This window comes from Tachysurus fulvidraco, chromosome 10 (genome assembly GCF_022655615.1).
Source record: "Tachysurus fulvidraco isolate hzauxx_2018 chromosome 10, HZAU_PFXX_2.0, whole genome shotgun sequence".
NCBI classification, from domain to species: Eukaryota; Metazoa; Chordata; class Actinopteri; order Siluriformes; family Bagridae; genus Tachysurus; species Tachysurus fulvidraco.
The window spans coordinates 575,001-586,843 of NC_062527.1; the positions used below are offsets into that span (position 1 = coordinate 575,001).

Sequence of the window (11,843 nt, forward strand, 5' to 3'; positions counted from 1 at the left end):
GTGGAAATTCGCAGCAGCAGTCATCGATCGAATGTGTCTGATGGCTTTCTCTTTCTTCACGATACTCTGCACTTTTGGCATTCTTATGTCTGCTCCAAACTTTGTAGAGGCCATCTCTAAAGACTTCTTCAGTTAGTAGAACAAGCCGTGTACACTCACATAAACACAATTACAGTGTTCTTATACACACGCTACTACACGCTCCTATCATTCTGTAACACATTGTTTCTGCCCCAGTACTAACAGGAGTGGAAGTGTTTTTGTGACCTGTGGGTTTATACATACGCATTAAAATACACGCTTTTTTAAGTGCAATATTTTTCAGGCTAAACTCTATGTACCACATCTGTACATATGTTCCACAGGAAGCGTTTCAAAGGCTTCGGCCCGTCGGATGGGTCTGTAAAGTAGTCGTGCATCCGGTGTGTATTCCTGGAGATGGGCTCTATATCCACAGTATAGCATCAATATGAAAGAATAAATTACTATAAACAGACATAAGAGGACTTACAGATTTATTACAGAGCTTATACATGAATTAGAACTTTTTTCAATGTGTGAATCACACACACACACACACACACACTACACACACACTACACACACACTACACACACTACAGATGTGGGAAATAGAGATTTTGTTGAAGAATATTGGAAAGTTCATTTAAATATCAGTCACATAAATAATAAAGTACGATAGTGTTGTCGAAGTGTTCGCTCTCTGTTCGATATCCACGTCACTGTGTGTTTCTCAAGGTAGATTTCATAACGGTTGAAATAGATAGAATTCATTTACACGAGTTAAAACACACACACACACACACACACACACACACACATTTTTAGCACTGTGTCTTTAATAATACAATAATAATATTCTTTAGTACACAGTGCAAATGCTCAGTATTATTTTACTTTATTTGCGTTCACAAAGTTTTTTCATCTTGACATGTTTTTTGAATTGAACGTTATTACCGTAACGACGAGGAAACACTCTGCTAACCTAAAATGAGTTAAAACTTCTACCTACATCCCAAATACTATTTCCTTAATTTTTTCTATCATTTCGCACTTCATGAATTTAGATATTGGTCTATTGTGTTTTTTTTCTGTGCCCTTTACAAATAAACATATAATATTTTTCTAAATGTCAGAAGGTCTGCGTCTGTGAGCTCTTGTATTTTTCGTGGTACAAAGCCGTACTAAAAGGTCATCTCTTCTTGGCTATGGTGTAACTTATATATTGTTATATGTGACTGTATTTGTATATACTGTATGTGCAGCAGTGTGGAGACCCGGAGGATCTGGATTAGTGCGTTTTTATTGTAACGAATCCACAATCAGGAGGAGTAGAATCCATGTGTGGAGTTAATTAAAGATCCAAATCCAAATTAGCAGCAATTAACAAGGATTGACAAAACAATGAGAAAATTAAGAAGGCTTGGGTACAGTAGAAGACTTGCAAGTATCAGATACTCTCCTCCACTGATCTTATTTAATAATTATCAGACGTCGGTGAGAAGAGACTTCTTCATGTCATCCTGCCCCTGTTTAACACACCTCATAGCCCAGTAGTACATACAGTAAGCACATAATGGATAGATGGCTTTATAGAGTATTAACGGATAAATAATAGATAGAAGTTTAACGGATCCAAAAATATTTGTTATGGAAAATAGCCATTACTGTAGACGAATGTCGACGAATATGTTTACTTTTCGAACCGAAACTCGTACAGCAAAAACAGCAAGATAGCAAGCAGGTCCAAGATGAGAACCTGTTGTCGTCAGTAAGGAATCGATCACATGTAACCGTTGAAATTCTGATATTCATCGTTCTGAGAAATTCTATTTGCCTCCTAAGTCGTTTAAATTAACAGACCGGACAGGGAGAAGATGTTCACCAGAAATAAAGTATAAAGTGTTTACTCCAGATAAATGAAGAGCATTTATTTGTAGAGACGCATGCTGCCACCCAGTGGTCAATAAACCCTGGATATGAGCATCAGGATTTAGGAGTATAATGAAATTCTGAGTCTTCCTATAGAGTAGGAATAGTGGTGGCTCAAGTGGTTAAACCTGTGAGTCAAGGGGCTTGGTTCAAGACCCAGCACAGCAAAGGTGCCACTGCAGGTTCCTTATCCATCTCTGCTCCAGTGGTGCAGTATCATGTCTGACCCTGAGCTCTGACCCCAACTTCCAAAGTTAAGATACGTAAAGAAAGAATTTCACTCCGTTGTAATGTACTGTATACATGACAAGAATAAAGGCTTCTTCTGCAGGAATCCAAGTGTTTCCGTTTCATCGGTAACGTACATATCGTGGTCATCAGTCATTATTGATGTCGGAGGTCTTCGTCTGTGGTTTCGCCGTCTCGCGTTCTGCTGGATGAGCGAAGCGCCTGACCTGATGTTCCTCCAAAGAACTTGACACTTTTCTTCTTCATCTTCTGTGTAATATTGGAAGACAAGATCCTGTGTGTTAAATTTAAATCTGCCTGACACATTTTGCAGTAGTTTTCTATCGAACTGCTAAACTTGGATCATAAATCATAAATGTAGAGATTTAACAAACAGGAAAGAGTTTCACAGACCGTGGCTCCTGCAGTCTCGCCGTTTGGTAATGTGTAAAAATAACAAACGATAAATCAGCAGCAGAAGTACTTTATGCTAAACACATCGCCAATAAATCACTTTTTACATCCTAAATGGAACCTAATTCTCATTCATGGTTTATAAATGCGGTGTTAAAAGTCTAGATAACTGCCTTAAACTCCTATAATCAAAGTGCACATTAGTTAATAAATTAGTTATACTGTATAACGCCATTACACAAATTTAAGATAAAGCTAAGATACATTTGTCTTTGCAAGGTTCCGGGTCACGACAAACCACCAGAACACCTTTAATGCACATTAGTGTAGATTCCTCACAGCTATGTTCCTGTACAGCAGGGAAGGAGATCCGTCATCTTACAGATATAAGTTAAATATACAGTAGCTTAACCTTCAGGGTTAAACCTAGATGTTTACCTGCTTATGAGCCACTCCATGTGGATAGCGTGTGATAATTTCTCGCCTTTGTTCCGTCCTCACCCAGTCTTCCTCCCACAGCTCCCGTCTGTATTCGGATTCCTGTGCCGTGATCCTCTCATAGATCGCCTGATTCTCATGAGCCACCTCCAGTAGTTTGGTCCTCCTTCTTTCAGCGTTCAGACTGCAGGAACGACACCGGTAGTGCCGGTCAGCTTTATGACAGTTGCTAAGAAATATTTTCAGTATTTTCACAGGTTTTCACAGCAGAACAGCGCTCGATTTGAACCGGTGTGTGCTGCTATTGTGTATATTTGGACACTAGTGTCATGTGTACTAGTGTTCTAGTTAATTCTTTAACTAGCTGGTGTTATAAATGGATGTATATGGCAGGTATTATAGATCAAGCTAGCTTTTATTTATATACTTACGATTTGAAGATTTTAAATACATTTTATAGATTAAAGTGTAGATCTATGTCTGGATTATTTATTTATATATATGTATATAAATATATATATATATATATATATATATATATATATATATATATATATATATAATATATCAAAAGGCAAGAACTTAAAGAAGCAGAAATGTTACTTACCTTCGCTCAGGATAGAAGTTCCTGTGGTCTATGCGCCCTTTAGAAAGCTGAATATCAGCTAGTTTGGATGCTAGCAGCTGGTTATCTCTGTCGATGACGGCTTGCCTCTCTTTTTCAACCTGACAAATATAACGAGGATATATTGAAATGTTAAAAAAGTTGAAAAACATGGTTCATTAATTACAAAATGTGATGTAAACAAAATTTCACAGCTTAAATTTTATAAATGCTGTTAACGTTCATGTTAAATGAAACTCATTGTTACAGCCCATCACTTTACTGACATATCGTACGTGATACTAACGTTTAAATAACGCATCCAGGTTTGATCTCTTACTGGATTTAAATTACTGCATAGAATGAGATGGTGTTAAGTCGACATATCTTTGAATTTGTCATAATAATATTGTCATGACAATAATCTTCATTCGTGCATTACGTTTTAAGAAATCGATAAACAAAAGACGAGAAATCTTATATTTGGTTAATTGGATTGGTATAATAGATCGGTTTGACTATATTTAACATAACGTCATGTTCTTATTTATTTATTTATTTATTTATTTATTTATTTAGACATTTGCATGTTTTTGTACCCAGACTGGAGATTTTGTTGAACATTACATTTACAGCATTTTAGCAGACACCCTTATATCCAGAGTGACTTACATTATCTCATTTTTATACAACTGGGCAATTTTAGGGTTTAAGGGCTTTGCTCAGGGGCCCAACAGTGGCAGCTTGGTGGACCCTTGGATTTTGAACTCGCAACCTTCCGATTGGTAGCCCAACACCTTAACCACTAAGCTACCACACACACACACACACACACATACACACACACACACACACACACACACACACACACACACACACACACACACACACACACACACACACACACACACACACACACACACACAAACACACACACACACACACACACACACACACACACACACACACACACACACACACACACACACACACACACACACATGCCCTGTGATCAAATCACAGTGGAACGATGTTCATGCTTCTAAAATGCTACCGTTATCAAACTACATCGCAATCAAAATATATATTAGCAATGGAAAATCTGCAAATTGAAATTTCCTACAGATTTATTATGAGATTATTATAAATCATCGCATAATTGTATAGCATTGTATACATGGCTTGATTACTAATTCGATTCACTACTTAGATTTGCTGACATAAGAGTTAATATAAGTCAAATGAATAACATTTTCCACATTATGTGTACAGACCTGTACTTTCTTTAGCTTCACTTGAATGTGGGTTGGTGTTCGGATGCCTTTGGTGTCTACTATGGGCTTGGCTTCAGTCACCTCATGGACAAACAAAACTTTTATTTAGCGCAAACAACCAGCTTAAAAAAACCTTTACTGATTCCCGTACGCAACTCGATTATCCTCTAACATTTCACTTCCCATCATTTAGTGATCAGTTTTTATTATTTCTTCAGATTTGTTATTTTGTTTTCTGGATTGTTGTGTTTTCTGATTTCTTATTTTGTGTTTGTACTTTTCAGCCACCGCGTTAATCAAATGCATTTAAGCTTTCGATAGGAAAACAAAAAAGTGCATTTAGACATGCTGGACTGTTTACACCATTTGTTCAGAATCAGAATCAGAATCAGATTTATTGGCCAAGTGTGTTGACATGAAGAAATTTAGTTCCAGCTCTCAAAAGTACAAACAAACAAACAAACAAACAAACAAACAAATAAATAAATAGTTGTAGAGATAACTCATTAATAGTTCATTTCATTCATTAATAAATTTGCTGTCATCATTTAATAAACAAGGAGCTTCATCCAATCAGATTACACACACTCCCATAATACATGATAATATATACTCCCTTACTCACAGCACAATAACATCCTAATGCATTTAGTCAGAAATGTGACGTGTGTTAAACGTGTTTAAAACTCGATGCTCTTCGATGCAAAACCCAGCTACATACCTTCTTCCGATGCTTGTCATAGTGCTCCTGGTCCCATTTCTTCTGCAGGTATTTATTAGCAGTAGGTCTGAGTGGCTGGTAAGCTTTATGCATGCCTGTTCCAGAAGCAAAGCAAGAATTCTATATGCTTGTCCTTAGTTTGTTTTTCTGATCATTCTAAATGTCTTGACTAAAAGAATGCAAGGATTTCAGTATTTTAATGCTCTTCCAGAGGCAGCGTTCAGTAACGGCTCTGCAGTGTCTGTCATGCCGTGTGCTGGACATCCTGTAGAGCACCAGGCCAAACGAGCTGTAAAAGACTCTGTGTGACTGAGAGAGGATCAGATGTCAATAAATTATTAGTGTTCACTCGCAGGACCCGAGACACTCTGTACAAGGACAAGAGAAGCTCTAGAGGTCTTTTTATGTCGATAAATAGTAACGTGTTTTTAATGAATTTTTGAACATCGTGCCACTTGTCCGTTAGACGCTATTTCTAAATTTTTACCCCAGATGTTGAATTCTAGAGTTCAATGGGCCAGAAGACGATTCATTTCTTATCGTTTCTATAGCAACATCTCATACAATCGACTTATTCGACAAAGTAAAGTGTCTCGTCCGTGAAGAACGAGACGTTTGTTTTTATTAACGTTTATGGAAGGACCGTCAATCGTGTCCATACTACGTACCAGCACGTCGGTCTCCAAGGGACAGTCTTCAGGACAATTAAGTCTTTTATTCACTGCATTCAATGTAGCTATAAATGGTTTAATTCAACAAAGTAAAACAATTTCATTTGTGGAAAATGAAGAAAGGGAAATAATAATAATAATAATAATAATAATAATAATAATAATAATAATAATAATAATAATAATAATAATAAAACTAATAACCTTCCACTTTAATTAATTTAGTGAAATGTCTAATGTCTAATGTACGTATTAGGTTTATTGAAAATTTAAATATGACTCAATTGAATAAAAATAAAGCTACGACTGAATTCCTGCACAGGTTTCACCAAGCCAGTCATCCGATTGGTTCCCTCTTATAAAGTATAAAGTAGTCACCTTTTCATCATCATCATCATTTTAGACCAAGGAATATATTAATCTGTGGATTAGTCATGGGGTATCAGGTTTAAAAAAAAACAGGCAGCACGTCCAACTGCTGTCAGTTTGTTTCTTGCACCAGATGGCGTATTTGTTCCTTTCTTCACCGGGCGCTCGGCGGCCATGTTTTGCAGTGCAGATAAGCATTTCTTAAGAGGTGAGAACACAAATTTTACACCCACGGCTATTTTTTTCCCTTAACGCTCACTAGTTAGTATCACAGCCAGACACGTAACCTGCTGCTCGGGTAAAGTGACAGGGTCAGTGGTCAGGACACTCATCGATCACTCAATGAGATTTTAAACAAATATGTTCATCGTTTTTATATACATAAAATATAATTCTAGATAGCCTTCATTTAGGCTTCAGGCGCGTGCATGTGTGCAACCTGAGTGATTCATTCTTGTATGGAAGTGCAGGGGAGATTTAGTAGCTGGTAAAAGCAGAACGCTGTACTAATTCTGTGCCTGAGAGAAAATGATTTTATTCTGTTTATCTTCCTTGCCCTTTCTAAAATCCCCTCTTTTTCTTTCAGACGCTCACTCAATTGGAAAATGTGGCTATGACAGCTTTAACATCTGCTCCTGTCACACAATACACACCGCACACACAATACACACCGCACACACAACACACACCGCACACACAACACACACCGCACACACAACACACACAGCACACACAGCCCCTCCCCAACATTCCCCTTCTCTCCTCTCTCTATTCTGTGTGTGTGTGTGTGTGTGTGTGTGTGTGTGTGTGTGTGTGTGTGTGTGTGTGTGTGTGTGTGTGTGTGTGTGTGTGTGTGTGTGTTACACACAGCTACTTCACATTAGATTCAATAACAAATTGACCCAGAGGGATGTGTTTAAAGGCTGCACACTGATTTTCTGCTGGCAGGGTGAAGAACTCCTGTTTAAACATGATTACTCCTCTACATTGTAGCCAGATAATTCTGGGGGTGTGAAGGCTGATGACAGCTTTAACAGATCTTGTTCAGCCATGAAGGTGCTTTAGCAAACACTCCGATCCTGCGCTCTTTAGGTAAAGACCTGTATGGTGCTCTTTTGAAGCTCTCGAGTAGATGAGATTAAAGAGAGGTGCAAATCACCGGGTAATTATCGTCGGCTCATTATTATTACCTGAATCAGATTACTAAGGCTGTTTAGCACATTCTGTCTATCTGTCTATCTGTCTGTCTGTCTGTCTGTCTGTCTGTCTGTCTGTCTGTCTGTCTGTCTGTCTGTCTGTCTCTATCTATACTTTTTTAACACGTGTCTTGTTCTCATACAATAAAATGAACTGTCGGGCTGCTAGGTGTCTTTGTAGGGTAAGTGTAGGGGGGGTGGGGCATGGGGTATATCTTGGTTGGAATTCCACAAGGATAGAAATATCTGACAAGTTTGACCTTAGTCCTTATGAGAATTTTTTTTTCAATAAATGCAGCTTTTATTAAAAAAAAAAAAAAAACGATTAACAGCTAAAAGCTTTCCCTTTGCTTAGTGAGGTTAAGGTTAAGGTGTAGCATATCGTTCATTAGGTACGTTAATAATTACAAGGTCTCGACAAGGATAGTAAGACAAATGTGTGTGTGTGTGTGTGTGTGTGTGTGTGTGTGTGTGTGTGTGTGTGTGTGTGTGTGTGTAGATGCTCTCAAGGATAAACTGATAATTCCCCCTGAGCACAGATCTCACCCGCCCACGCTTGTCTCCTAGCAGCCATCCTTGTCTGTAGTTATCTGTGTCTGAGTCTCAGTGAGTGGAGTGTGTGTGTGTGTGTGTGTGTGTGTGTGTGTGTGTGTGTGTGTGTGTGTGTGTGTGTGTGTGTGTGTGTGTGTGTGTGTGTGTGTGTGTGTGTGTGTGCCTGGCCCTTAAGTGCCTTTTGTTGCCGCGCCTGTCAGCCTTCTTCTGGGCAGAACAACACAGGCGAATAAGAGAAATCCGAACAAGCAGGCATTTATCCAAGCATTCAAACATTACTGAAAAAGATCAGCTAAAAAGAAGCGGTAATGAGATGTTTATATGTAAACAAGGAGAACAACACTTCCTTGCTGTCTTGTTGTATTGCGTTTTGTTGAATCCTCATGGAAACATGTAGCCGGATAAGGATTTCTGTTCGAATGCATGTGTGTGTGTGTGTGTGTGTGTGTGTGTGTGTGTGTGTGTGTGTGTGTGTGTGTGTGTGTGTGTGTGTGTGTGTGTGTGTGTGTAAATCACCATGTCTTTTTCACCAGCACAGTCTTCACTCAGAGTCTTATCATGGCTTCAGTGTTTCATTAATAATTAGTCTTATCCAGATGAAGGGGGAAAAATTCAATTATAACCCCAGTTGAGTCTCACCGGGTGGCCATTTAAAGATAAACGTCAATAATTACGTGCTGAAAATAAACACTGTGATTTGTGTCATCTTGTTTTCTCCCTTGTAGCTCTTGATAGCTCTGAGTGTGACAGACACACACACACACACACACACACACACACACACACCTGACATCTGAGCTCAACTGATCGTCTTAAAGCGTCTATCTCCACTCCACTCCCGTGTCCTGCTTTTTCTTGTTCTGCTAAATGATAAGAAATGCCGAGTTATCCTGGACTATATAATCTGTGTCCTCAAATCAACCCTAAACTACAGTCTTGTCTTAACAACATGAAGTCAAAGGTCAGGGCTGATTATTGAAAACCAATCCTCGAGGGGATCTGCATGCTGATTCTCCATCTGTCCGTTACGGCTCTCGGGGGACCGAGTGCTTTAATCCTTTATTATTATTATTATTTATTAATTATTTATTTTTTTCTTACAGAAATGATGTCCTTGATTAAACATTTCCAGTTTTAAAATGTTGCTGTTTTATGCATAACTCATGTTTAATGTGCAGGAAAAACGATCGGATCTAACTGGGTCGTGACCGAACGCACGGTGGAGCAGATTTCCGCTCGTATCTCGTCCCCGATAACATTTCCACTGCTGAATTGATTTGACCTTTGGGACAGAGGTCTCAGTAATCTTGTTTGGAGGAGTCATTTTTTTATGTCTGATAGTAACGGTTTTACGTTTCAGTGCCTCGTCGGAAACTGTTTTCTCTCTGCCTGTAGATGTGTCTTGTGTTCCTTCTCTCACCGGTGGTTCGGTTCTCGTAGTCTTTAACGTTAATGTAGCTTCAGTAACGTCACCATGATAACTAGTTGTCTAAATTCACGATAGCGAGCTATATGCCTATGCAATATATTTAATAATAAATACAAAGAGGTTATTTGTAATTATCTTCTCCTCTATACCACCTGATTTCTGCGACTTTCTGATTGAAAGATGAGCACTAAGATCAGGAATCACACCTCTTTTAGGAACGCCACTCAGGATGTGAGTCTCATGATGTAGTAAACGTTTACGGATGGAGAAGGAGGTGGAAAAATGTGCGTCGCTACAGATCAGTAGCAGTCAGTACAGGTTCTATCCCAGAGGTCTGTATTAAACTGTCTGTGCTTCATACCGAGTATTTCTTTATATCAGAGTCACACTTCTTCCTTTCTCTAGTCCACCATAGTCATAACTGTTGCCTATGTCATAACTTTAAACTTGTTTTGCTTTGTGCACCGGGGCATTGTCATGCTGGGACATGCTTTGGCTTCGTAATTCAACCGAAGGGAAACTGCAGTGCTGCGGCGTGCAATACAATTCTGTATAACTGCTTTTTTTTTTTTTTTTACAGCATCGGTTTGGAGAAGACACATAAACGGATGCGATGGACATGTGTTTTAGAATTTTAGCGCCTATCGCCTTTATGTTAACGGCAGGTCAAGCTTCATGGCAAAAGTTTGTGTTTAATGGTTCACATGCTCTTTGCAAATCGTTGTCTCCAACACTTCAACTCGAGACAAATCTGGGAACCTCACGGGCGCAAACTACATTCGGGTCATTTGAATAATTTGAATAGGCACCTGCATAACCTGCCTCCAAATACAGAGATCTGTCCCTTCATAAATAATCACTTTGAATACGGCCTTAAGCGAATCGGTATCGTGGCGCGGAGAAAAACCTGTCTCTTTTAAACCACAAACCATAATGCACATTGGTTTGAAAAAAAAAAAAAAAACAACAACAACAAAAAAACCCACACATCAGATATCAGACAGAAAGGAATCCGGTTCTAAGCCCTATAAAGCATGCACTGATTATTTTAATGATATGATTCTGTAAACTAATTGAATCGTAATGATCCTTTCGCCCCGACGTAAAGAATGACGAGCGATCGATTCCTGTCCACCTTTAACGACAGAGACTTACGTTCCGTATCGATTCGGCGTCGTCGCTTCTGATCGTTTTGTTGCGACTTCCTATCGAGATGCGGCGTGACGGGTTTTAACAAACAGCCATGTATTACTAGCAGGTTATTAAAAAGCGCAGCTGTGATCTGATTAAGAGCGTGTACTGATCACTGGTCTGCTCACGGCTACTGTCAGGTTTCATGGAGCATCCAGTGGCTTTCTCTCGGTCAACCTTTCTCTTTCTCTCATTCACTCTCTTCTCTGATTTTCTCTGCAGTTGGCTTCATTATCTGCTGTGTGCAGCAGTGAAGTATGGCCACCCCCCTTCCCCCTCTCTCCATCTTTTTTTGTTCCTCCCTCCTTTTTCCTAGGCATTTTGCCATGAGGAGGTCACTCAGCGTGTTATTTTGCAGCACAGTAGAGGAGAGAATTGGGCGAGGGCTGCAGTCTGCAGGCTGTCTGACAGAACAAGCCTGCCACAAGCTCACAGGAGCGTGAAATACAACCAAACGGAGACTATCTGCCTCAGCCAGTGACTCAATTACTGTGAATCATTCAGAAAGAAGGCCTTGTCTTTCCCTTCAGTCTCCTTCGTTTCGTGTAGTCAAGTTTCTGGAGTCTTCTGGAGACCCTTAAATGTGCATTTTTTTGAATGAAGTCTCGATTGTTGAATCCTTCACTATCTTACAAGTAGGTTTCTCTCTCTCTCTCTCTCTCTCTCTCTCTCTCTCTCTCTCTCTCTCTCTCTCTCTCTCTCTCTCTCTCTTCTCTGCAGGGATTGAATTAATGGAATGTCTGTGTCTGCCAAGCATTTCACAGCAAACCTGTACTGAAATCAGGTCATGCAGATACTCAGGTC

At 39.3% G+C, this 11,843-nt stretch overlaps 2 protein-coding genes and 1 long non-coding RNA gene across 6 annotated transcripts in view; 2 read left to right on the forward strand and 1 right to left on the reverse strand.

Annotated features, from left to right (window-relative positions):
- LOC113639216 (neuronal acetylcholine receptor subunit alpha-7) overlaps positions 1–1,150 on the forward strand; it is a 21,471-nt gene extending 20,321 nt beyond the window's left edge. For both annotated transcript variants that reach the window (XM_047820201.1, XM_027140954.2), the window contains one exon: positions 1–1,150. This exon is cut by the window's left edge and continues 440 nt beyond it. In XM_047820201.1, coding sequence (XP_047676157.1) covers positions 1–136 — 136 coding nt within the window. In that variant the 3' untranslated portion in view covers positions 137–1,150.
- Positions 1–6,080, reverse strand: part of si:ch211-284k5.2 (uncharacterized protein CFAP97D2) — an 11,062-nt gene extending 4,982 nt beyond the window's left edge. The window contains exons 1-5 of one of the 3 annotated variants that reach the window (XM_027140956.2): positions 5,632–6,076; positions 4,911–4,991; positions 3,640–3,758; positions 3,033–3,216; positions 1,937–2,447 (exon numbers count right to left, since the gene is read on the reverse strand). In XM_027140956.2, coding sequence (XP_026996757.1) covers positions 2,337–2,447; positions 3,033–3,216; positions 3,640–3,758; positions 4,911–4,991; positions 5,632–5,724 — 588 coding nt within the window. In that variant the 5' untranslated portion in view covers positions 5,725–6,076 and the 3' untranslated portion in view covers positions 1,937–2,336. Of the gene's footprint in view, positions 1–1,936; positions 2,451–3,032; positions 3,217–3,639; positions 3,759–4,910; positions 4,992–5,631 lie in introns of those variants that run through there. The other 2 variants (XM_027140955.2, XM_027140957.2) reach the window with 2 other exon arrangements.
- LOC125145802 lies at positions 5,438–7,435 on the forward strand. Its single transcript, XR_007144279.1, has 3 exons — positions 5,438–5,679; positions 6,805–6,879; positions 7,258–7,435. It is a non-coding gene; the product is annotated as an uncharacterized LOC125145802 (long non-coding RNA).
- The last annotated feature ends 4,408 nt before the right edge of the window (positions 7,436–11,843 follow it).